This window comes from Numida meleagris, chromosome 17 (genome assembly GCF_002078875.1).
Source record: "Numida meleagris isolate 19003 breed g44 Domestic line chromosome 17, NumMel1.0, whole genome shotgun sequence".
NCBI classification, from domain to species: Eukaryota; Metazoa; Chordata; class Aves; order Galliformes; family Numididae; genus Numida; species Numida meleagris.
In genome coordinates, this window is record NC_034425.1 from 7,609,208 (window position 1) to 7,632,234 (window position 23,027).

General features: G+C 43.1%; 3 protein-coding genes and 1 non-coding gene across 17 annotated transcripts in view; 2 read left to right on the forward strand and 2 right to left on the reverse strand.

The window, feature by feature from the left end:
* Positions 1 to 3,220, forward strand: part of BPTF (bromodomain PHD finger transcription factor) — a 48,810-nt gene extending 45,590 nt beyond the window's left edge. For 10 of the 12 annotated variants that reach the window (XM_021414502.1, XM_021414506.1, XM_021414496.1 and 7 more), the window contains one exon: positions 886 to 1,816. In XM_021414502.1, the coding sequence (XP_021270177.1) occupies positions 886 to 922 (37 nt within the window). In that variant the 3' untranslated portion in view covers positions 923 to 1,816. Of the gene's footprint in view, positions 1 to 141; positions 731 to 885; positions 1,817 to 2,289 lie in introns of those variants that run through there. The other 2 variants (XM_021414499.1, XM_021414498.1) reach the window with 2 other exon arrangements.
* On the reverse strand, positions 4,496 to 11,652 carry C17H17orf58 (chromosome 17 C17orf58 homolog). Of its 2 annotated transcripts, XR_002443757.1 has the most exons (6): positions 10,873 to 11,652; positions 8,404 to 9,000; positions 8,209 to 8,289; positions 6,546 to 6,737; positions 5,781 to 6,045; positions 4,496 to 4,577 (listed from the first exon to the last, which is right to left on the reverse strand). XR_002443757.1 is itself a non-coding variant. In XM_021414522.1 (5 exons), the coding sequence occupies exons 1-5, from the start codon at positions 10,934 to 10,936 to the stop codon at positions 5,858 to 5,860; spliced, it is 1,122 nt and encodes a 373-aa protein (XP_021270197.1). In that variant the 5' UTR covers positions 10,937 to 11,651; the 3' UTR covers positions 4,882 to 5,857. The 2 variants fall into 2 exon arrangements, 1 of the variants encoding a protein (XP_021270197.1); XM_021414522.1 differs by lacking the exon at positions 4,496 to 4,577 and having other exon boundaries at positions 4,882 to 6,045; positions 10,873 to 11,651.
* Positions 11,982 to 12,054, reverse strand: TRNAR-CCG. Its single transcript has one exon. It is a non-coding gene; the product is annotated as a tRNA-Arg (tRNA).
* KPNA2 (karyopherin subunit alpha 2) lies at positions 12,196 to 19,676 on the forward strand. 2 transcript variants are annotated; one of them, XM_021414518.1, is made up of 11 exons: positions 12,196 to 12,382; positions 14,754 to 14,868; positions 14,966 to 15,103; positions 15,560 to 15,648; positions 16,293 to 16,561; positions 17,275 to 17,369; positions 17,462 to 17,725; positions 18,340 to 18,573; positions 18,662 to 18,844; positions 18,950 to 19,099; positions 19,197 to 19,676. In XM_021414518.1, the coding sequence occupies exons 2-11, from the start codon at positions 14,797 to 14,799 to the stop codon at positions 19,287 to 19,289; spliced, it is 1,587 nt and encodes a 528-aa protein (XP_021270193.1). In that variant the 5' UTR covers positions 12,196 to 12,382; positions 14,754 to 14,796; the 3' UTR covers positions 19,290 to 19,676. The 2 variants fall into 2 exon arrangements, with proteins under 2 accessions (XP_021270193.1, XP_021270192.1); XM_021414517.1 differs by lacking the exon at positions 12,196 to 12,382 and adding an exon at positions 13,020 to 14,010.

Consider the following 23,027-nt stretch of genomic DNA (forward strand, 5'->3'; position numbering starts at 1 on the left):
TGGGTAGTTCTCAACTCCTGTTTCTTTCATCGTTCATTCGCTGGTTATCCAGCGTCCACTGCTTACACATAAATTTCATTGCTGCATTTTATTTGTTATTGTTTTTCATTTATACCATCTGTGTCCTTTCTTCTCTTGCAGATTGTGATATCTTTAGTCTGAACTTTTTTAACTGGAATCAGAACTTTCTTTTATTGTACAATTCAATAGCATTAAATAGCCCTAAAAATCCAGATCATTTGTCTAAAAAGCAAACATTGGGTATTTTTATTATTACCAGCAATCCTGCTGGTTAAACACAAATGTATTAAAAGAAAAAAAAATTGTCCCATTCCTGGAATACTGTATTGAGAGAAATGAAAAATTCTTCTTGGAAACCGTGTATTTCATTGTTTTTATTTTCAGTCACTAATAAAATTGTGAATGTCAAAGAGGAGTTCTGCTGAACTGTGATTAGCAAAGATGTGATTTTAATATGCCTGGTTCAGTTTTTTCTATTAAGTTAATCCAAGGAATTCTTGAATAAATATAAGCTGAATAGTCTTATTATAAATATTCACCCTTATAAATTGTCTTTTTTCTTTCCTTTTTGGTGTACTACCGTTATGTAAACATGAGAATAAAACTGATTTCAGGCATTTTGAAATATCCCAGTGACACTGGATTTGACAACTAGTGAAATATTTTTATCCAGGACATGAAAATCTGAATAAAATTCAGGGAAAATTAAGTGGTTTTTTTTTTTTTGGAAGGGCTAAGACAAAAAAAAAAAAGCAGCACAGTGGTAATTCCTTCCTAGTGATTTACCTGTGGCAACACCTTGCAGCAACTGTGTTTCCCAAAATGAAGGATGCTTAATTCTTCACTTTCTTCTGTACTCTGCAGGTCCCATAACAACAAACTGCAGTCTACAGCTTCTTAGAGTTCTGCGTGTTACCTAACAAATGAGCAAGACTCTGGTTGTCTGAAAGTTTTTAATTAAGAAGCCAGATGTTTTTAGTCAGGTTATCCTGACAAGACTTGATGTAAACTGCGTTTTTATTGGTCACAACAGTCAAATTATATCCTTGGCTTATTTTGTCCAAAGGACAAAGAAATAAAAATCAGCAGCACCACTTTCTTGTCAAGATCAAATTGTTGTACTATTGTGGCAGAAGCAGGAAAACTTTGTTTTGTTGGAGGAGAGAGAGAAAGAGCAAGAAAAAAAAAGATACAGTAAATGGGGTCAAGTTTAACTCCATGGAAATGCCACGTCTGTTCTTCAGTGAAGAAGCTGGTTTAAAGTCCACACAGAAAACTTTGACTGTATTTATTTATTGTTGCAAAAAAGACGCTTTTTTATTGCTGCCCTCATTTGTCAGCTAATTATTTTTTCTTAAAAAAAATCCAGCCCCGGTCACATGTAATCCATTCTGTATCTTAACATGATTCCTGTAGGTAAAAGTACAAGACGACCTCTAGGTGTCTTTTCTTTCTATGAAAGGAGCTGCTATGTACACATGTGCACACACACAGAACTGGGAATCAACAATGAGTTTGTCATTCATGGTAGATTAAAAACAAAAAACAAACCAGAACAATTAAGCTTGCATTAAGGTTGGGCTAAGTGGTCACGGACTACAGACTCTGTTGCCTTGAATATAACAGTACAATTTGTCATTTACTCTGCACCAGACTGAAACGAGTAAAATCTATTTGAAGGTATCTTGTTTGTAAACATTTGTCAGATTCTAATTTTTTTTTTCTTTTGTATTAAAATTCAAAATATGGATGTATATGAAACAAAATAAATGGAGATCATTGTTCTCCCCACACATGTAGGTGTCTTTGAGTGTGCGCTAATACGTCTGTAACGCTTTGGGGATCTGTTGAAAAGCGTAGGAATTTCAAGTCGTTGGGGAGGGAAGTGGAAAAGGAGAACTGACCTGGCTTGGCTCCAAAGGCAGCGTTTAGAACTTCTCTTTCTTACGCAGCTGTTATCCCTTCATAAAATTTCTACAGTGGTGCCAAAATGACTGTAACAGATAACGTGGTAGGAAGTATTTTGTGAAATGTCACTGCCCACTGCTGAGTTAAGTGATATTTTGCCAAGCACCCTAGAAATGTAAAGTACCGAGTGTAAGTATATGTATGAGAGGCATTCTAGAGGGCTTCGTTGTTTCCTGTGTAAGGAGTCGCTGGTAAGAAGCATAAGTTGAAGTCAAAAGAAGATGTAATTTGCAGATGTTTCTTTTTCTTTCTCGCTTGCATACTGCATAAATGACTTTCTCATATTACCTATATCTACAGTTACTGAGCCATGATTGGTATGCAGCTCTCCAACCATGTGACGAAGCTTTTGCACTAATTCACAGTCAACTTCTGTCCGGTGATCTGGGATTTCCCTGATGTATGAATGAGCTCCTTCCGGGTTTAACCTCGCACCTTGCTATGCAAGAACCTTTGTTGTTGTTTTTTCTTAAAGATGTTGCTACTGACCACACTTTCTTATACTTACAGGCTCAGGTGTACAGGTACTTCTGGGATAACTTTATCTAATAAAACCCATGTTTTTTGTACATGCAAATGTTGTCATTTAACCTATATGTGAAAATTAAAAATAATTGCTCAATGTGAAAACGATTATCCATTTACGCTTCTTGAAGTTAAAGAAGAGTAGTTGCATTTAGGTTATGTTGTCCTTGACATTTAAAAAGAAATGCTGCATATTGTATGCATTGTGTTTTTAATACAGAAAGGAAAAAATCTCAGCTTCTAACGGTATTTTAACATACCTTGCATTTCATCAAACCTTCATAATATTTCTGTACTATTTATTCCTATATAAATACATATGACATTTAAAACTTTCCTACCTGTAGGCAACAGATTGCTATGTTTTTAAAAAATTGTGGCAAATTGAAGAGTACTTTTTTTGTACTTTATAGGACACATCATCCTAGACAAATAAAATAACATGCTTGACATTGATTTGGTGGTGTTTCTAATGAAACAGTTGATAATGTTACGGTATATAGGTCTTGGCTTTTCCAGATTACATTAATTGCTAGTGAATCAGTTTTATCAGGGAAATAATCCATACACGTGACTTAATCTTGCTGAAAGCCTTCTTGAGTTTTTCAGTTGCCAATGAGTGTGCTGAGGCATTTTTCTCGATTTATTAGAGCTGATATTTATAGTTAAATGGTGTTTCTGAATAAAAGCATTCTTGTAAAAGTAATTAATTCCCACCTTCCTTAAAGCATGGTAAGTTCCTAAGATCTGTGATCTCTGTTCAGGCATCTTCCTTTTAATGTTTTATAAATAATAGAGTGTTTCAAAATAGTCATGTATTGTAACCTAGGTTTTGATAATGTGAGCTATTCTGGCTTGATTTTTGTTTCTCAGACAACTTCCAGTCCATTTCCTATGACCTAAATTTAGTTCACGAAACAGCTAACATGGATTCAAAGCTGGTTAAAAAGTTGAGCTCACCCAAAAGCCACGAATAAAATCCCAGGAGGACAGGAAGACAGTACTGCTCTGCACCTGGATTTCTGTGCATTGGCTGCAGAATTCTCGTGTTTGTTCTGGGGGAAACAAAATGAATTTCTGTGAGATGTCTAACTTGGCATGGCAACTATTGCATCAAAGTACTATCTTCTTTTCAGTGTGGTTAATGCTGTGGGTTTTTTTAATGGTAAGTGCTACATTTTGGAATTCCACATTACTCAGAATGTTTTTCTTCAATACTGTAGCACGTGATAGGCCTGGTAAAAAGAGGAAACAGCAGTTATGCTCCCACTCCAGCTGCATTTCAATTGGGCTGTGAAATGCAGTGGTTTGTTGCTTGGCTGCTGTGATGATATTTTAAGGAATACCTTCCAAGAAAGAAAGGGAAGATGACCTTGTAATCAAAAAGGGAAAATGGAATACACTGCTCTTCAGGCTTGCTTCTAGAGCAATACTTGTACCTGGAGTAGTGGTAGAGGCAGTGTCAGTTCCTGGCCTTTTACTTTTGGATAACATCTGTGGCCATATCATTTTGGTTGTATTTTTGCACCCATGCTTTGCCTGCTTTAGATGACAGTAATGTGTTGGAGGTGGGGACGGGTGCGCAGTTGCTATTCCGGGCAACTGGTTGACACTGGGACTTGCTCATTAGTCCCCAGACTGCATTTGAAAATAGAAACAAAGAAACTTGAGATGCACGTGTAACCCTTCCTCCTTCCTTCCCCTGCCCCACCCAGTCCAGTGCTTTGAACCAGTGCCAGGAGCTGTCATTTTGCCAAATCAAGAGCCCTCTTAATTAAGTCTTGGGAAAGTTCCACCTATGTACACTACGCTCTATATGAGCTCTTTCACACAACAGAATTGAGATGGTATAATATATTTTAGATCAACACAAACTACTAGGAAGCTTATGTCCTATAGTAACAGTCTGCTAGGTCCTAAAATGTATGACGTTCAGTGCTGGTGTTTTGTCTCCTATTCCAGATCAAGAAGTATCTCATACAGTGTGACTTATCCCACATCCACTGCACCATAGTTTCTCAGTGGCCCTGAACCAAGCTGCAGACTTATCTGAGGTAGAACTGCTAAAAAGAGAAAAAAAAAATAGTTTTAACTTTTTGTTGCTATTAAGATTCTAGTGGCTCAAAAGCTAGGCCTTATTTATAGGGATATTTGCAAGTACTGTCAGAGCTACTGCTTTTGCAAGAATATTTTGTCTTACTAACAACACTAGTTAGCAGTCATTTTTCTACAGCACGTATAAAGTAGACAGATTTGAGCTGTATCTTAAAATCCCTAGGTGATCTTTCCAGCAAAGAGATGCTCTCATTTAATACTCTTTACATTTTTTTTTGATCTTTTGAAACTCAGGAAAACAGTGAACCCAGACCCTTGTGAACACTTTATTAATTTATTGTAAAGACTTAGAATTTGTGAATACTGACTCTCGGAGTAGTAAACATTAAGAGATCCCCTTTGCAGAATGTTTGTATAATTAAATTCTTAAATCTCCACCCCTTCATGGTACAAAAGGTTGTATCTTTTGATTCAGAATAACTCTACTGATGTGCAAGTGCAAATTTAGTAATTCTCATGGGAAGATAACATTCAGTACACAGTTCTAGAGCTGAACTTTTAAGGAACTGACGGTGTAGTCAGGCATACAAAATATGCTTGCAATTGCACACTCATTTTGCATTCCTTGGCATGAAATTCTGCCATCATTTGTAAGCCTAATTGGGCATTTGGGTTGTGTAGTTACTTGATTTCCTTTCAGTTAGCTATTAATTATTCAAGTATATGAATACACTATTTCATAAGCTTTATATGAAAATGCAATTCTGTTTAAAGAAGTGTATTTGAGGAAACCAAAATAATATGAAAGATACTTAGTTCTGTTGGTTTCTTTTGCATCAAATGTGTATAATACTTAGAGCTGAGTGAAAACACAATTGACATCCTCTATAGATTTGACCTCCTCCAAGGTTAGTTTGAGGTGAAGGGCTTGGAAGTGCGGTTACGTCTTGTGTACCTAAGAACCGTGTCTTCAGAATTTCACTTTACAATCACTACAGATTATTAGGGGTACATTATAGCAGAGGAGGCAGTAGCCTCTGGCTCTGAAAACAGCTAGAGCAAGGTTATGACCAGTTACTGTAGATGGACTTTTGTGCTCTGTTTCACAATATATAGGTAGCTAGTCAGAACATTCAGCTAGTGTTTGCTACAGCACAAAAGCAAGTGTCCTACCACAGCCAATTTCAGCCATCAGTAGAACTACCTCCTACCGTTGCTAAATCATCACGTTTATTCTGTTAGGTGAATTCTGCTGCTGCCTGCATTATAGGAGGAGCTTACTGAAGCCTTATCTACATTTAGTGTGAGCCCCTTGCACTTTGCGGTTCCTTTTCCTGTTGAATCTCTTCACATAGCTGCTGCTGCTTGCAAGCAAGCCGTCCCCTGGCCTCAGTTGCCCACGCAGGAACTGCACCAGGTTTGCGGGGATCTGTCTTCTCTTGTGGTAGATCTGACCCATCACAATGTATCTGCTGCCTGCAAGATAAATAAGATTTCTGTGTTATGAAGAAAGCATTGATTCATTCACTACATTCACTTTAAGGACAGTAGATTTATGAATAGAAATGAAGTTAGACCCTAGCAAAGTACAACCTACAGGTGAATTATTTATTGTGTTGTACTGCAAGTAGAAGGTTTTGTGGGGAAATACTGATATTTGATAAACTTGCATTTAGAAGGAAAACTAGATTATTTATCAAGAGCTTACACTCCTGCTTAATTTTTTTAAGCAATCCTGGAAACCCTTGCACTCATCTCAGAACTGGATAAAGTTGAAGGACTGTACTGCTACCTGATTTCTCCATGCATGTGGGTCTCCTACCAAGATGCAGAAGTGGGGTAGAAAGAACCCTCCAGTTTAAGCACAATTTTTTTCAAAATAACACAGCCCAGGATGAGCCTATTAAACCAGGGCAGACTGAAATTGCACTGCGCGCAGGAGGAACAGTAGAGTGGATTTAGCTGGGATTGTTTACCAAGTTTGAAGTCTGGACATGGTTTGCTGCAGTTGAAAGAATCCACAACTAGAATGTGAACTCGGAAGAAGAAGCCATCAGGAGTGATATACAGGCGGCTCATCTTGTATAGTCCATCACTGTTTACCAGAAGTGTAATCAAGTGGACTCCACTCCCCAGTCTTTCCATGTTATAAACAATTCCATTCACTGCTGTTTTAAGGGCAAGAAAAAAGAAGCGTCAGATTACAGATCACACTGGCATCTCAAGGTAAATGTGAAGACTCATTTAAAATACCGTAAATACCAGCACAGAAATTATTTGGTGCAGTAACTGGCAGGATTGAAAGCAGCGGTTACTTCAAATTGTGACATCTGATGAATTAGTAACACGTCTGTTCTTTACAAATGAAGTGATGGTTTTAGAATTGTTCTTCACCTCGATACTTAAAAACTGGACGTACTTCACAAAGTAAAACTTTCAAATTTTAAACAACACAGTGTAGTCTAAAGCTAACCTGCTAATAAACCACTTTGGATGTGAAAGGAAAGGCCCTCGTCATATCAAGCAGCAAGGGCACCAAGAGGTGATATCATGCTATCAGTCAATTGCTTCATGCTGTCTACTCAGCTTCCGGTTTTAACAAGTAGTGGAATTGGAAAACAACTGTGTTAGGTATTAAGAACTTCTATAACTGGCATTCTACCTGCATCACTGAGAACTTTGACTCAGTCTGTGGCTGTAAACATAAAGAACTGGGAAGTGCTCTCTACAACCACAGCAATGGAACTTGGCAGGTATCTCGCTCAGACTCTTTTTCATACCTGGCTTCTTCAGCTTAAGAGTTGGAGGAGATGGATATTTGTTAAAGGCTGAAAGGTCCAAAGATTGTGTCACTGCAAGGCCTACGTTTGACAGGAATGCATGAGAGTTGTAAAAAAAAATAAATAAAAATAAAAAATATGTATAACATTTGTAGAAAGCACTTCCTGGCTTCTCCATTTAGAGAAAACAGATGTCTCGTAACGTGTTTATATTCTGCAAATGGAAACATCTGTTACCAGTAGGCATGTATTTTGCTCATCTCTTAAAATACTGTGAGAAAATGCTATCTATTTCACGTCATAAATGTAAGGAAAGATTTCAGTCAAAAAATGCTCTTCAGTACAAAATTATCAAGTTGTTTTCCTAACATCTTTAGCTGTATCAGCTTGGGTGCAAGGACGTGAGTCCTAAGGAACTTCTTGAGGAATTCTCTGTACAGAGAGCATGCTCTTTGTGTTACCATTTATTTTCGTTTGCCTCTTTACCCCCCAAATCACAGACTTGTTCTAAGTAGTGTGGGCTAAGCAACACAGCTGCAATGGTTAATGTCAGAGTATTTAAAACTGATGGTCTTCAATTCTGTTGATCAGCAACGAGAGCACTGTCTTCTGCCCTGGAGTAGAAAGTAGAGGAAATGGGAAAAAGAGCACTAGTCAGTGGTAGAGAAAGAGTAATGTAAGACTTGGTACTATTGTCACAGTACGCTTATAAATAGCTGTGATGGCTCCCTTTAATGTGCTTAATGATTACTTAATACATGTAGTGAAATAGTACCCTAAAAGCAAAGTGAAGCGTCAAGGAGTACATGAACAAAGATGGCCTTGGCTTTGTCTGTGTGGCTCGTGGAAGACAGCTTACCAAATTCACTTGTGCAGTAGGCCTCCACTTCATCTCTCTCTTTCCTGCACTCGGTCAGACATGCTTTCTCCATATCAGCACCTAGAACAGGCACAGAGACTGAAAATATTCCAGAAGGAATATTTTATTCAAATTATGCCACCCAACCTTTGGAAAGCTCACGGCATTCTTTGTCAGAACAGTCTACTCCCTTACCTTTCTTCAGCACGCTGAAAGGGTACGGCAGGCCGGGCAGCTGGCGGTTGGTGACCCAGGAGGGTTTGCTGATCATTTTCAACAGTTCAATGCTTTTGTAGGGGTTTATCTTGCCTGGTCGGTTGAAGTGATCCAGCACGTTAGAATCATCTGACTCTACTGTCCCCAGTAAGGATGTGATCTTTTGATAGGAAGATGCTGCGTGCTGGAAATGAGCTGACACGCTGTTAGCGGCCTCAGCCAGCCGCCTGTCCGCCTGCTTTCTGTTAGCGTGATTCAAGTCAAAGGAGGTGGGAGGAGGCCCCTCGGTTGCAGGTTCCAGAGGCAGGGTCCCTCCGTACTGCAGGAGGTGCTTCCTCAGCCCTGTGCTGTTTTCTGTAGAAGGCTTGGTTCGTTTCTTTTTGTCTGAAGAGGGGGAGATGACTTCAGGAGGTTTTGGGTGCTGCAGGTTGGTGGGAGGCAGAAGCCGGTGTTCGGTGGGATTCTCTCCAGTGGCGTCCCAGGATGGCAGTTTGACTTGGCCAGGCGCAGCATCTGCTGAATTATACACATCTTTGCTGAGAGTCTGGCTGGCTTTCTCAGCACGGGGCAAGGCTCCTACACACACACAAAAAAAAAAAAAAAAAAAAAAAAAAAAAAGGAGAGAGCAAGTCAGAATTGTTTATTATTCCGTGCCCATGTGAATGGGAAGTGCCTGGCAGATTGGAGGCTCTGCTCCATAAATGAGGCCTTCCACTGTATGACAGTAGAACTCACAAAGAGTTCAACTGATAAAATAGAGCTCTCCTTTCCTCTGTATTCAGCCACGGAAGGCCTGGTACAGAGAATGCAGCTGTGAGCAAAACACAGGAGATTTGCATTTTTACTTTATTATTGTTGTAAATTAAAAACATGACTTATAAACAAACCCTTTTCTCAAAAGCCTGAATCTCCAGGGAGCATCTGAGGAAACAAAATTCACATTGCCATTTGGGATGCTTGTTTAAAAGACCATGACAACAGAACTATTTGGTTTTCCCATCCATGGGATGCCTTATTGACAGTGTCATCTGGACTTTTCAGCGGCTTTCAGCTTTGAACGCTACTGAAAAGATCTTTATCCGCAGTTTTGGATCTCTGACTTTTGCACTACAAAGTTGTATGGGAGTCCAAGAAGTCCTAGTCTGGTAGCTAGGCTATTGCTGCTGAGTAACAATTATGTCAAGCCTTTTCTTAAGTTGAGAGGACAAGGGCTGAAAAAGACAGGAAGCGTCTGGGACTCCAGTGACAAAGGGACAGGCTTAATGGCACTGTTTGTGCAAGCTGGACAGTTACCTAGACCTTAGCTTATATTTCACCTTGATTGCTCGGAGCTCACAAAGCAAAATGACTTTTCTTTTAGCCTGGGAAGAGAGAAATTGCCTCTTGCAGTTCCCTCTCCCTGTACTTGAGCCCTCCCTTTCGTTGGCCAGTGTGGAGTTTTAGAACAGTTCACCCACACACAGCCGCTGTCTGGGTGTTCGCTCTCTGTGGTTAGCACTGTGTAGGAGGCTGATCCTGACTCCTTGTGTGAAAAGAGATATTTGACTTACACAGATGAACAACATCCTGGTTTATCTTCCATAACTGCCTCTCAGCTGCTGACCTTGCCATTTCTCCCCCTCTGCTCTCACCAGCTGCTGTCATGGGAAAGATTCCCTGATATTTGGGCTGGCCACATCTGAAGTCAAAAGAATGCCCATGAAGAAAAGGGTGGAAGAAGTCCAAGCTAAAGAAAGTAATAGGCAAGGGTGTTACGGAGCCGTTCCCATATGAAGCCGTGCGCTCTCAACAGGTGTTTTAGATTTGGCTTTTATAAATGCACTTTTCTATCAGTTTATTGTGCCCTCAGTCATGGGCTGTAACAAGAAATCGTTCATTTCTCCCTGCTCCATCTGTTCAGGACACTGAGCCTGGTTCCACTACACCAGCACGTTCCTGTCCACCTCTTGCAACCTCAGAAATACAACTGCACCATAATCAGTTCCTGGACTTCTCCTTCCTTACGGCATAGATTTTCTTTAGTTACAGAAGTAAGATCTACATTTGTTCTCGATGGCTTGCTCCAGGCACGGGGATAAATTCTAGATCTAGGACTTATCGGTGCAAAGAAGGAGAGCAAAAGGGCACGACCGCACACCAACGAGATCCCGCGTGCAGAAGGCAGGCAAGCTTCGCCTGCAGAACGGGGCTGGCGGGATGCACGGCGCAGCTCCCTGCCTGCTCCGGGCAGGTGCTCCTCATTCTCCCCAACACCAACAAAGCAAATACTGCAACTGACATCCCCAACCCGCAGACGTGTAGAAATGTTTCTTTCCCGAGCCTTTACGTGATTAGTGCTACAATTTGCTGAAGAGGGGGCTGCCCTGGCAAGAATCTGTGGAAATGTCTTTAACGTCCCCTAATACCACAGGTAGATATGCCCGGCCCCGCTGCGCGTGTGAAACTTACCGACCGCCGAGCCGCAAGATGATCTAATGACAAAGCAGAGGAGCCAGAGCACTTCGGTTGTCATTTTGAAGTCAAGTTTTTTTTTTTTTTTTTTTTTTTTTTTCCCAACCTCAAAATGAAGCGGAGTCTTCTACGCCCTTCCCCCGATTCATGCTAATGAGAGGCAGCCTTAGGGGAAACGGGAACCGCTGCCGGACAGCCCCCTGGAGCAGCACCAAGCTGCGGCCGCGCCCGCACCCACAACCCCGCACCCACAGCCCCGCACCCCCGCTGCCTGTGCGTACCGGATGGGCAGGAGGGTCACACCAAGGTTTGTAACTGGGGGAGCGCCTCGCTGCCTGTGGAACTGCTCCGAGGAAAGCACACGGCTTTGCTGGACGCGCGGGGCTGCTGTGCAGGGCGGCGGGTGGGCGCCGTGCCGCGCGTCGCCCTGTGCTTCGGCACCCAAAGGCTGCGCGTTCCGAGCGAGGGACCCGAGGGCTCCAGCTGCGCGGCTGCCGGCATCCTCCGCTAACGGAGCGCTCCCGAAGGAGCGGTTATCGCCCAGCGCAAGGGAAGCCCTGCTGAGCCCAGACACCGGGTCGTTGCGTTAAGCAGGTTGTTCCGCCCGTTCCCACTGAAACATTGCCGCACCGGATCCCCACTGACAGCTCCGGAACGGCCGCATCCCAGCTCCGGGCGCTGAGAGCCGCCTCAGGCAGCGCAGCTCCCGCCCGGCTAACAGCGCTGTGTGCCGTCTCAGCTCGCCAGTTGGGTCAAGCTGCCCGAAGTACCGGGACCGCCCGGCCCGGCCCGGCCCGCTCTCGGGAGCACTCACCGCTCGCTCAGCCGCGCACCGAATCGCCGCCCGCGCCTCACGGCGGCTCCTCCGCTCCTCAGCCGGTTCTCTGCCGCAGGCCCAGGGGAAGGACGGGGCGGCGGTAGCGGCACGGCAACCGGGAGAGGGCGCGAGTAAGCTGCTCGGCCCCGCGTCCCAGCGGGCGCTTCCCGCAGCGAGCGGCGCGGCCAAAAGTGTGGGGCCGTGCGGGATCACACGCGCTTCCCTCCAAGTTTACACCCCGCGAGAGCCCGCGCTGAATGTACCCGGAGGCTACAAAACGACTGCGGTACGACCCAGATGGGACTCGAACCCACAATCCCCAGCTCCGGAGGCTGATGCCTTATCCATTAGGCCACTGGGTCACCCAGCAAAAGCTCCGAGCGGCGTGCCGTAAGAGCCCCGCCCGGCTGCGGCAGCTCCGCCCCTGGAGCGCTTCGATGTTCTCCCTGGCCGTGAGCGGGAGGCCCCGCCCCCGTCACCGCCTCCCCGAGGCTCCGCCCCCTGAGCCTCGCGCGGGCTCGAGCGGCCCTCAGAGGTGGGCTCGCGCCTCGGCCCCTCCCCGCTCCCGCGCGCCTCAGTCTGTCACGCGCGGCGGCCGTTGGTTCCCTCAGCGTGGCGCGAGGACGTGAGCGCCGTTCCCTCGCGCGGGTGCCTGCCTGAGGAGATCCGCTGCCGGCCGCCTTTCCCGAGGTCCTCTCCTTTAAACTCTCCCCCTCACGGGCCTCCCGAAGCCCCGCTTCCCGCCCCTCTAGCCGGCTGCGGTGCGGCGCCGGCAGTAGCCCCGCCCCGGCCCATCTGCTCCGCCCGCAGCGTTCTCCCGTCAGTGATCGGGGCGCCTTTTTCCTTCTGTTCCCCCTCTGCTGTCCCGATTACCTCAGGTGCAGTTTAGCCGCTGCGGGGCTGTCATCCCACCCCTGCCGTGCACCCCGTTCTGCAGTAACGTTAGCTTCCCTCAGCAGTCCGCCCGCTCCCGGTCCTTGTGGCCGCTGTCCCGCGTGTGGAAGAGGCCTTCAGGCTGCGGTGCATCGGGGTGTGCTGGCCGCGCACAGCCCAGCTCCCTGCTGCCCTGTCCCTGCCCTGCAGCACCCATCCCTGCGTTCTCTGGGGCACGCTGCTCCACACCGCCCGCTCTCCAACCATTTATGACGCAGCAGACAGGCACCGGTGCTCCGGTTCTTTGGCCCGCCAGGTGTTTTAGCTCAGTTTCTACTTTGAAACTGCTTTCCCCGCCCCCCCCATTTGCTATTTCCGTGACTGATGTACCTTATCTAATCTTGACTTACTTTGCTCTTGCTTGAATGTTGAGGGGTGGTTTCATTTTATAAAGAGCAGAACAGTAAGGCACAAAACCAGCCACGTAAAACGTCGCTGGTAATTCCTTCTTTGCTCTATCTTTGCTAACTGCTGTGCGTATCTCCGGATCTGTACAACTGGTTTAATGCAGTGCTTTAGTTCGCTGGAATTGATGTGCATCTCTTTATCCTGAGTTATCCTTTATAGGCGTTGAAGTGCTGGGGTTGCTGGCAGCCATGGTTGCCCCGGGTGTTATGACTGGGATGACATCCACAGCAATGCGGCGCTTTTCCTTTGTATTCTGTGCCCTGTAAAAAGCCCAAACCTGAAACAGTCCCAAATCCATCCAACTCCTGGACATGCTACGAGGGCAAGCATACTTTCATATCATTTGGAATGATTTTAATTTGGTCCGTACTAATTGCTGCTGGATTGCTTTAAATTGCAACCTCACACCACATTTTATTTCAATTCCTGTGCACCGCATTTCTGGGACTGGGATCACACGGGAGATCTCAGGAAAAGCCCTCAGTGACCCGATGGTTAGTGGCGCAGAAATGAGACTGTATACGAGGAAATGATGCGTGGCTGATGCAAATCGCTCAGGACGGGCAGCGTGAGTGACATAAACCGCCCTGCTCTTCCTAGGCGGGATGAAACTACAAGTCCCAGCATGCCACAGCCGTATGTCATCGCTTCGCGGAGGCCTGGCCACCGTTAGTCCCGAGGGCTCTGTCCCCGCGTTGGATGCCGGGAGTTGTAGTGCCGAGGAGGCGGGCGGCTGTTTGAATGCGTGACGTTCAGGGCGCTCTTCCGGGAGCTCGGCCGAGATTTTCTCCCTTTCATCGCGAGATGAGCTGCATTTCAAACCGGCCAATCAGAATGTTGCTATGGCTCGAACCGGCCAATGGCAGAGCGAGGGAGCGGGAAATTTAAATCCCGCCTGGAGCCGCCGGGGTTAGTGGCAGCGTGCTCGCTGGCTTGGGAGGCAGGAGGGCGGCTTGTGCGCGGAGCCTGCGGCCGAGGTGCGGAGCGGGAAGGGAGGGCGGTGTGCAGCGAGGAGCAGGGTGTGGTGCAGGGGGGAGTGGAGCTTACGCTGCTCTGTCTGGAGGGACTGGGTTTTGTTGGCGGTGGGGCATGCCGGCACTCTTAGCTCCTGCTCCAGAGCTTTCTGGGTCTCTGCGGTCCCATACTGCTGCCAAAAACTAGTCTGATGGAGTTTGCATGTCCGGAGGGGGTTTTCGTGTTCTGGTGGACTTGTGGCCGAGACGAAGGCAGCCTTTTTGTAGTGGTTTGCTTTGGAGCTGGCCTTGTCGCGAAGGTCTGCCTGGTGTAGGTGCTGCTGGCTGCACAGGCGCGGCGAGCCCGTTCGGAAGGCCTTCCTGGTGCCAGAGTTCTGCTCTTATCGAGAGGGGCCGGGGTGGGTGTGGGTGGAGAGCCTGTGCCGTAGATCCTTAGGACCTAACGGAAATAGCGTATGTGTTCTAAAGTGCTGTCTATAGGAATGAAAACCATTCTTGTTCCTTAAAAACATATAGATACATATTTGTGGCTCAGGGGGTGTTAAAATGTGTTCTTTTAATCTTAGAGGCTTCTGTAATAGCGAGCTTTTAAAGAGACAGCTTGTTATGTTACTAGTATCTTTAATGAAGTCAAAGGATGTGAATGTATCTGCTGTGTCTCTTGGACTCAAACTTTGAGCCTAGCTTTTTAACTTGTGCTCCTGTGATGTTAGCTTCTGGTGTTTACTATTTACTCTGGTTTTCAGGCTTTTTTTCTCCTCATTTGTCTTTTGAACTCTAATAAGCAAGATGTCTACTAATGAGAATACCAATACAGCAGCTCGCTTGAACAGATTCAAAAACAAAGGAAAAGATACTACAGTAAGTATTCAGATGCAAATAAGTATTATAGCTAGCTATCAATTTGTTAAATAGGGGTTGTAAAATCAAGAACTTACTAAGAATGTATTTTCTGCAGGAAATGAGAAGGCGGCGTATTGAAGTCAATGTAGAGTTGAGGAAAGCTAAGAAAGATGACCAGATGCTTAAAAGAAGAAATGTTAGCACTTTCCCAGATGATGCCACTTCTCCCCTTCAGGAAAATAGGAGCAATCAGGTAAGTAGGTACCCAGAACAAACACGCTTCAGATTTTGCAACATATAGTCAATGTGGCCACGCTAATGTGAATCTCTGCTATTGTGGGACATATCACAGCTATGTATGCATTACCAACTGAAGTTTGTGATAATAACTTTCATAGACTACACTGTAGATGCTTAGTTAGCCTGTGAGCGTGTACAGTATTTATACTCTTCTCTGTGCTGCTGAGGTATCTTGTAAAGGGCTTAGGCAGTTATTTAAACCTGCTGTCTCTATGTATCAGTCCCACAAAACAAAGTTCTCAGTAGTTCAAATAACTGTAGATTAAACTAGCTGAATCTTTAGTGTCACATAGGGATATAACTTTTTGTGAAGGACATGACTAAATTGTGGCCTCTTCCTAGTATTGTGTAAAGACATGGAGATATGTGCCTCACCCAGCAAAGTACTCATAGAACTCTTCTTGTACAGGTTTCTGCACACTGGTCTGTTGAAGAAATAGTCAAAGGAGTTAATAGCAATAATATGGAGCTTCAATTACAGGCTACTCAAGCTGCCAGGTAAGGGAGATCAGAGGTAACCAGCTCTGCTGTTCAAGTCAGTAACTAGGCATGGTCAAAGGTTTAGCATATGAGCCTGAACATTGAAGGGCAACAAATACAGCTCTTCTCATCAGACAGTACTTCAACAGAACCATAAACTGGCTTTATATACAATGTTTAGGAATAATTAATTTAGTCACAATATTACAGAGATCACATGCCTTCTGAAAGTTCAGATTGCAAGTATGCCAATCTTCCTCTCACCTTTTCAGATCTGAAATCTAAGTTGCTAAATTCTAGCAAGTTTTTACATAGCTTCAGTACTGCTTCTGACAGTCACTACCCTTCTGTCTATTGAGCAATATCTAGCAACTTGGATGTATTATGACTTGCAGATCTGCTTTACTTCAGGAGTTGTAATACCACCTCTCATGAACTAAAGACATACCTTGGCAATGTTAATCTGTTTAGGAAGCTAGTATTCAAGCTGTCTGTAGCTTGTCTGAATTTCCCCTTGTATTTTTACTTTGCCTACTCTGATTGCCTTAATCCTTTTCTCTCCCTTGTTTTTTATTGTGGATTGTTTTATACTGACTCAGAGGAATCTGTTGTTCAGATCTCTGCAGACACAAGTAACACTTTGTGTTTGTATTCCTCCTTAGGAAACTCCTCTCAAGAGAGAAGCAGCCCCCCATAGACAACATAATTCAGGCTGGTTTGATTCCAAAATTTGTCTCCTTCTTGAGTAGAGCAGACTGTAGTCCTATTCAATTTGAATCTGCCTGGGCGCTTACCAACATTGCATCTGGCACATCAGAGCAAACCAAGGCGGTAGTAGATGGTGGGGCTGTTCCAGCCTTTATTTCACTTCTGGCCTCTCCTCATGTTCACATCAGTGAACAAGCTGTGTGGGCATTAGGAAATATTGCAGGTATGTCAATATGCTACATAGCTTTCAAACTTATTGCCTTCTCTTGAAATAAGAGAACATTATTACTGATATGTTGTGTATAGCAAGCTGAGCTGCTTGGAATTTCTGCCTTGGTGATGTTCAAGTACAGACATGATCTATAATGCAGAGTATGCTATGGACAATTCTTTACTTTCAGACTTGGTTTAGGTCATGTCATGTATAACCTGGCAACCTTGAGTTGTATTAAATGGGTCACACGCATGAAAATTCAAGTTTCAAATAGCTGTATAACCATGCTATGACACAGAATTTTTCCCTTGGAGGCTTTTGACTTCCATCAGTGAGCTTTGCACATATACTGACTTGAAGAGACACAGGAGGAAGCAGATGGCTCATGTAAGGGTGTATGTGATGGCCAATGTTCTTTGCTTCGTAACAGTTACTAGTGCTTTCATGTCAATGAGCATACTGAAGTTTCTCATGCACCTTTCAGGATTACTTGATCTGCCAATGCTGGATCCTGTTCTTCAAAATACAGTATTATAACTGCATTGTTGTTTTTTTCCATTTGTGTTTTTATTGGTGTAAGACTTAACCATTAAAGTAGTCCTTCTGCCCCTTTTATTTCTTATTTTACTTAGCCCTTAAGTGTAGTATCATTCATGATGTAACACGATTGTATGCATACATACTTCTGTTCCTTAACAGGTTATCTTTCATTATTTTTCTAGGGGACGGTTCTATCTACAGGGATCTGGTTATTAAATTTGGTGCAATTGAACCACTGCTGACTCTACTAGCTGTTCCTGATCTCTCTTCTTTGGCTGTAAGTTTACAGTATGACTCAAAATACAATTGCTGATGAGTGAGCAAAGAGCTAAAGTAACAGTTGTTGATGGCTTATTTCAACTCTTGCAGTCTGGATATTTACGCAATGTTACCTGGACCCTCTCAAATTTGTGTCGTAACAAGAATCCTGCACCACCCATAGAAGCTATTGAGCAGATTCTTCCAACTCTTGTCCGACTCTTGCATCACGATGATCATGAGGTGTTAGCAGACACGTGCTGGGCACTCTCCTATCTAACAGATGGTTCCAATGACAGGATAGAAGTTGTTGTGAAGACTGGATTGGTGCCACAGCTCGTCAAACTGCTGGGATGTGGTGAACTGCCAATAGTGGTAAGCTATCAGGAATGAAAGCTGCCATTGCTTGACTTGAGTCGTGGACAAAACTGAGGTTATAATAGCATTTATTTAAACTGAAGGATCTTGTCATACAGAAATCTGATGCTTGTTCCAGGTTCTGTGTACGTAAGCCTTGAGCTTCTATCTTGACTGAAAACTATCCCAGATGAGGCATAGACTACTGCTGAAGAGTGACCTTGACACATGATGAATGGCTTTAACAGACAGGCCAGGATGATGATCAACATTCTTTAAAGCTTGGCTTCAATTCTACACTATAGCTGGAAATCCTGCCTCCAGGAACAGTATTTAGAATTAGACTCTTTACACAATGTAACTATGCTATATCAGTAATATAATTACTGTATCAATTCTTAAACTTTTAAATTCTGTCACTAGTAGTTGGCAGATAAGTCTTGAAGATGTGCAGTCTTAGTGTGTTTAATGTCTGCCTATGTAACACTTATTATGAGCTTTAAGGTTGTCTTAGTATATCAAGCTGCTAACTGGAAGGCTAGAGCAGAGGGGTATAAATGATGGCTGTTTCATCAAGCATGGCTTAGATGACACTGTTTTTTTCCTAAGTACTACTTTCACATCTGTTTCAGACTCCTTCACTGAGGGCCATAGGAAATATTGTTACTGGTACTGATGAGCAGACGCAGATTGTTATTGATTCAGGAGCCCTATCTGTCTTTCCAAGTCTCCTATCTCATCATAAGAACAACATTCAAAAAGAAGCTGCATGGACAATGTCCAACATCACAGCTGGACGTCAGGACCAGATTCAGCAAGTTGTGGATCATGGCCTTGTGCCTTATCTCATTGGTATTCTGAGGAAGGTAAACAAAAGCGGAATCTGTGTGTGTGGCTTTAGCCATTATTGTTGTCTATATTCTAATACCTTGTGGGTTTTTTTTACCTTCATAGGGAGATTTCAAATCTCAAAAAGAAGCTGTGTGGGCTGTGACTAACTACACAAGCGGCGGAACAATTGACCAGATTGTGTATCTTGTTCAGGCTGGTGTTGTTGAACCTCTACTGAATCTCCTCACTGCTAAAGACAGCAAAACTGTGCTAGTAATTTTGGATGCCGTTTCTAATATCTTCCTGGTATGTGGATGCAGTATACTCAATTGCTGTCCAGGTTGCTGCCAGCTGTTCTCCAGTAGCTAGTACTATACACCTTGAATGTTACTTCATAATTGTCTTTTTCAGGCTGCTGAGAAGATAAATGAGACTGAGAAACTTTGCCTCATGATTGAGGAGTGTGGAGGTCTAGACAAAATTGAAGCTCTTCAGTCACATGAAAATGAGCAGGTGTACAAGGCCTCAGCCACTCTGATTGAAAAATATTTCTCAGCAGAAGTAAGTGGCTGCTGTACAACTTTACTTTTCTATTCTAGCACTGACTAATTGATTGAAACGTTACTAGTCTTTCCAACTTCTTTTTGTTTCCTTCTAGGAGGAGGAGGACCAGAATGTTGTACCAGAATCTACTGCTGCTAGCTATACTTTCCAAATTCAGGGTAGTACTCCTGATACTTTCAACTTCTAGACACTGCATACACTGCAACCACCTACAAGCCATTTGGCACACAAATGGCTGCCACTTCTGTGTCTTAATAGCCCCTCTTTGTGTTTTTTTTTTTGTGACCTCTAGCACTTTGTCCTACTGAAACATACTTGAACAGTTCAAAACTGTACATATGTGAATTTTTAACTGTTAAATTCATTCTGACATGCTTGTAAATACACTTTCTCACTCCTGTCTTCTGGTCTTTTACTGTCTCTGTATTACCTACTTGCATTCTTATGTAAGACAAGCTTCTTTCTAAGTGTGACCCTTTGCTCTGTGTAACATATTAAAATCGAAACACCGAGTAAGCTTTTAAGGAGAATTCGTTTCAAGTTCAATAAAGTTTTAACAATACATCAAACTGAATTGTGTCAATTGGTTTCTTGAATGAAAACTGGTATGGTAAATGCCATGAAACAAAATGTGCATAATGGTAAGAATGCAGTTATAAATCACAAAACTTGATTCCAAAGGTGGCTAATCAACAGTAAGTATATTCAGATACTCTTAGTATTGGTCCTTAGAGCATAAAGAAATGGCTTTAGTTGCCTGCTTAAAAATAATATCTGGTCTTGCGGTGGTTTGTTAGTTATGTACCTTTATGTTGATCTATCTCAAAATGCATATATGAGACAGATTTGGATGTAACTCATTTAATCATATAAGATATCTGATCTTAAAAAAAAAAAAGCTTTTCCTAAATAAATTACTGTTATTCTTATGTGCTGTTACTACTTCAGCAGTGACTCACTTGAAGTAGTAGATATCGTTCTTGCTTTGGTTACTAAATGCGAGGCTACTACAGTCTGTCACACAAAAGTGGCTGATCTGTGTATGCTTCAACAAGAATTCCAGCTAAAGAATACACTGGGGATAATTGAAGTAGACTTCTGCTATGCTACTGCAAGCAGGGCTAAACTTGTGTATTATAAGTTTCTTGGATTTTTTCAAATGGCTTTAATTTATGATAAAAGTGTTGATTTAAGCTCCAATGTTATGTTCTATTGGATCATAGTAATGTTACAAAAGGTATCTGATCCTTTGTGTACACATTCACTTCTAGTTCTATGGTTAACAGCAATATGCTTTCCTGTATAAAAATCATTGGCAATACTGGATCAAGGAACTCAGCTAGCATAAGCTCATTTCTGCTGATCTAAGTATGGAGTTCATCCATGCAGCTAAGATGATGGCTGCACAGACTCTTACATTGCTGTCATTGGTACATCACATCAACAGGGAGTTGCTAATATCTCCTGTTGTAAGAGATGTTCCTGACCTGACTAATAATGATTTCATGCTTTTGACATGAAACAAAGTTACAGCAAGTAAGAAGCTTTGCAGGAGGAGTATTACATTTAGTAGGTAGAGTAATGCTATTGTGTGTTTTAGTTGAGTTCGTGTCTCAGTATTACTGTCTCTATCTGCTCTCTAGAGATAATGGGGTGCTGCTAAGTAGGTGAGAATGAAACATGCCTTAGACCTGTTGCTAGTCTTGCCTGCGTTCTGTGCTGGTGACAAACTGCAGAAGAAGCTCTTGGCAGGGACAAAGAGGTGGCACAATTCTGGGCTGAGGGGTAGAGCACAAGTCTAGCAACACAGACCCTACAGCACTCGTAGGGTATGACTACACTATTACCGTAGTGGTACCCATGTAAGATGGAAGGAATCATTTGCCTTGTAATGCTGAAGCTTTAAATACTCTGTGAAACATTAAGAGCAGCAACAAGAGACAACCAGGAAGGTCTTTTGTACCTCTGTGGTAAAGACTCATGTATCCTTTGCTGTGCTGTCAAACCTCCAACTTTGACCTGAAAATGTCAGTTACAGAATTTTGTAAATGTCCGTAGAGAACTAAGGAACTAGCCTGTATAAAAGTAGTTTTGTGAAGTCAGCTTTCATAAAGCTACTGATGCCACATAATTATGTCTGGGAGTTGTGAAATATAATTCAAAATTCTTGAGTAATTTTAGATGTAAAATTCTGTAAAATAATGCATCTTCCGCTAGAGGGTGCTGCAGACAGCAGCACAGATTCTCCTTTGCCCTTAGGAGTTCGGCATTAAGTTTTCTTCCAATGTGAAGGACTCAGCGATGACATGCTTTTGTTCCCTTTAAAGAAAAAGATAAAGCCTATCAAAATTATCCTGTAGTTTCAGGAAGCAACTATGCGCTAATTCCTGAGTGTTTAACAAGACTAAATATTTTACGTAAGGCATAGTTGTCTTGGCACGTTTTTTCAGCTAGTGTTATTTTAAAACATGCAACTCACTGAAGTTGGTTTTTAGCATATATACAGTTATTTGACTTCTCTTTCTCTGGGATGAGAATTCAGAATGCTTGTTGAATAATATTATCTCTTCTTTCATGTACTGTTTCAGAGTTATCTAATATCCTGAGTTAATAGGACCCTGCATATTCTTCTTTAGATGCCTGACAGTTCAGTGGCTTAATTATTAACTTTTGGGGGACCAGTGCTCTTTTTTTATCCAAGAAAAGTGTATTCAACCTATCCACTAATAAGCCCTGCTCTTGGCAGTATGTGTTTCCACGAGCAACAATCTACAGTGATTATGAGTGATTGACCGGGATGAGTCACTCTCTTATTCTAAGAAAATGCAAACTATTTCTGAGGTTAAGATCTAGTCACCCATTAGGCTGTGTTTCAAACTTTAAAAAATGGTAGGAGCAAAAGGGGAGAGGAGAGCTGTTAACTCTCTTGGTTAGATTTTGTTAGTAGTTTTGTTGTGTTGTGTTTTGTTTTGGTGTTACCCAGCCTGACTTCAGAGCTAGCCTTATTTATTTGGCGGATACTTAATTCAGGGCAAGGGCTGAAATAAAAGTCTGATGGCCCATGTGTCAGTCTGCCGACTTGTCTGTGCTGAGAGCAACAATAACAGACTCCTGCTGACATCAACTGGCTTGGAATGAAGTTGCTAATTCTATTTTATTTGTGGACGGGTGGCAAGATCCCAGCAAACATAACAGCTTCTGAAGTTCTGACACTAGGAAATGCTGTTGGTGTGGTTGCTTCCACTTGCTACTTCCTAAGATGTGAAGGAAGAGCAAAGGCTTTGCAGTCTTGTTCTTCAGTAGGGTGTCCGTGTACTTTCCACTTTAAGTGGTGTAAAAGCTAGAACTGGTCAAATTAGAAGAAATCTGTTCTCGTTTTCCCATAATTTAAACTGTGAAATATTGTCTTAAGTGAAGCTACTTCCTGCTGCTCTATAGAGAATAATTTAGGTTGTATCGAACTACCTGATGGTGTAGCAGCAAAAAGAAACAGCTGTAAGTTTATAACTTTATACGTTCAGAAGAATGTTCAAGCTGCACGTGTATAAAGGTGTTCAACGTGTTTGGAAAACACTGTTTTTACTGATCTGTAGCGTGACACTGAAAGGTCAGGCAGAAATTCAGCATGCAGACAGCTAAAAAAGAATTGGTGTGCCATGAGCTTCACAACACTTCATACGGAATAAGGGTCACTGGATTCCAGTCTGGTTTCTGACTGCAGAGCACTGTCTGTCTCAGACTGGCTCCAGGAAATGGACACTTCCATTGAACCCAGCAGACTTCGTGGAAGATCTGTGGCCTGTTTCTAGGTTGCAGTTCACCCACTACCCTAGGGAGTGTCACGAGTGGGTGGAAAGTAAAGCTGGGATTTGAAGTGATGAGGAAAGAGAAAAAGCAGGGAAAAATCCTGCTCTTACTAAGCAGT

What these genes read in the sequence shown, in the direction of transcription:
- C17H17orf58 (XM_021414522.1), bottom strand. Translation starts at nt 10,936, where the DNA reads ATGACAACCGAAGTGCTCTGGCTCCTCTGCTTTGTCATTAGATCATCT. An exon ending in ATCTTGCGGCTCGGCGGTCG is followed by an intron (nt 9,001 to 10,872) that starts GTAAGTTTCACA and finishes GTGTGTGTGTAG; the next exon opens with GAGCCTTGCCCCGTGCTGAG. An exon ending in ATGTCCAGACTTCAAACTTG is followed by an intron (nt 6,046 to 6,545) that starts GTAAACAATCCC and finishes TTTATCTTGCAG; the next exon opens with GCAGCAGATACATTGTGATG.
- KPNA2 (XM_021414518.1), top strand. Translation starts at nt 14,797, where the DNA reads ATGTCTACTAATGAGAATACCAATACAGCAGCTCGCTTGAACAGATTC. An exon ending in GTGGTGAACTGCCAATAGTG is followed by an intron (nt 17,726 to 18,339) that starts GTAAGCTATCAG and finishes CATCTGTTTCAG; the next exon opens with ACTCCTTCACTGAGGGCCAT. An exon ending in TCATTGGTATTCTGAGGAAG is followed by an intron (nt 18,574 to 18,661) that starts GTAAACAAAAGC and finishes TTACCTTCATAG; the next exon opens with GGAGATTTCAAATCTCAAAA.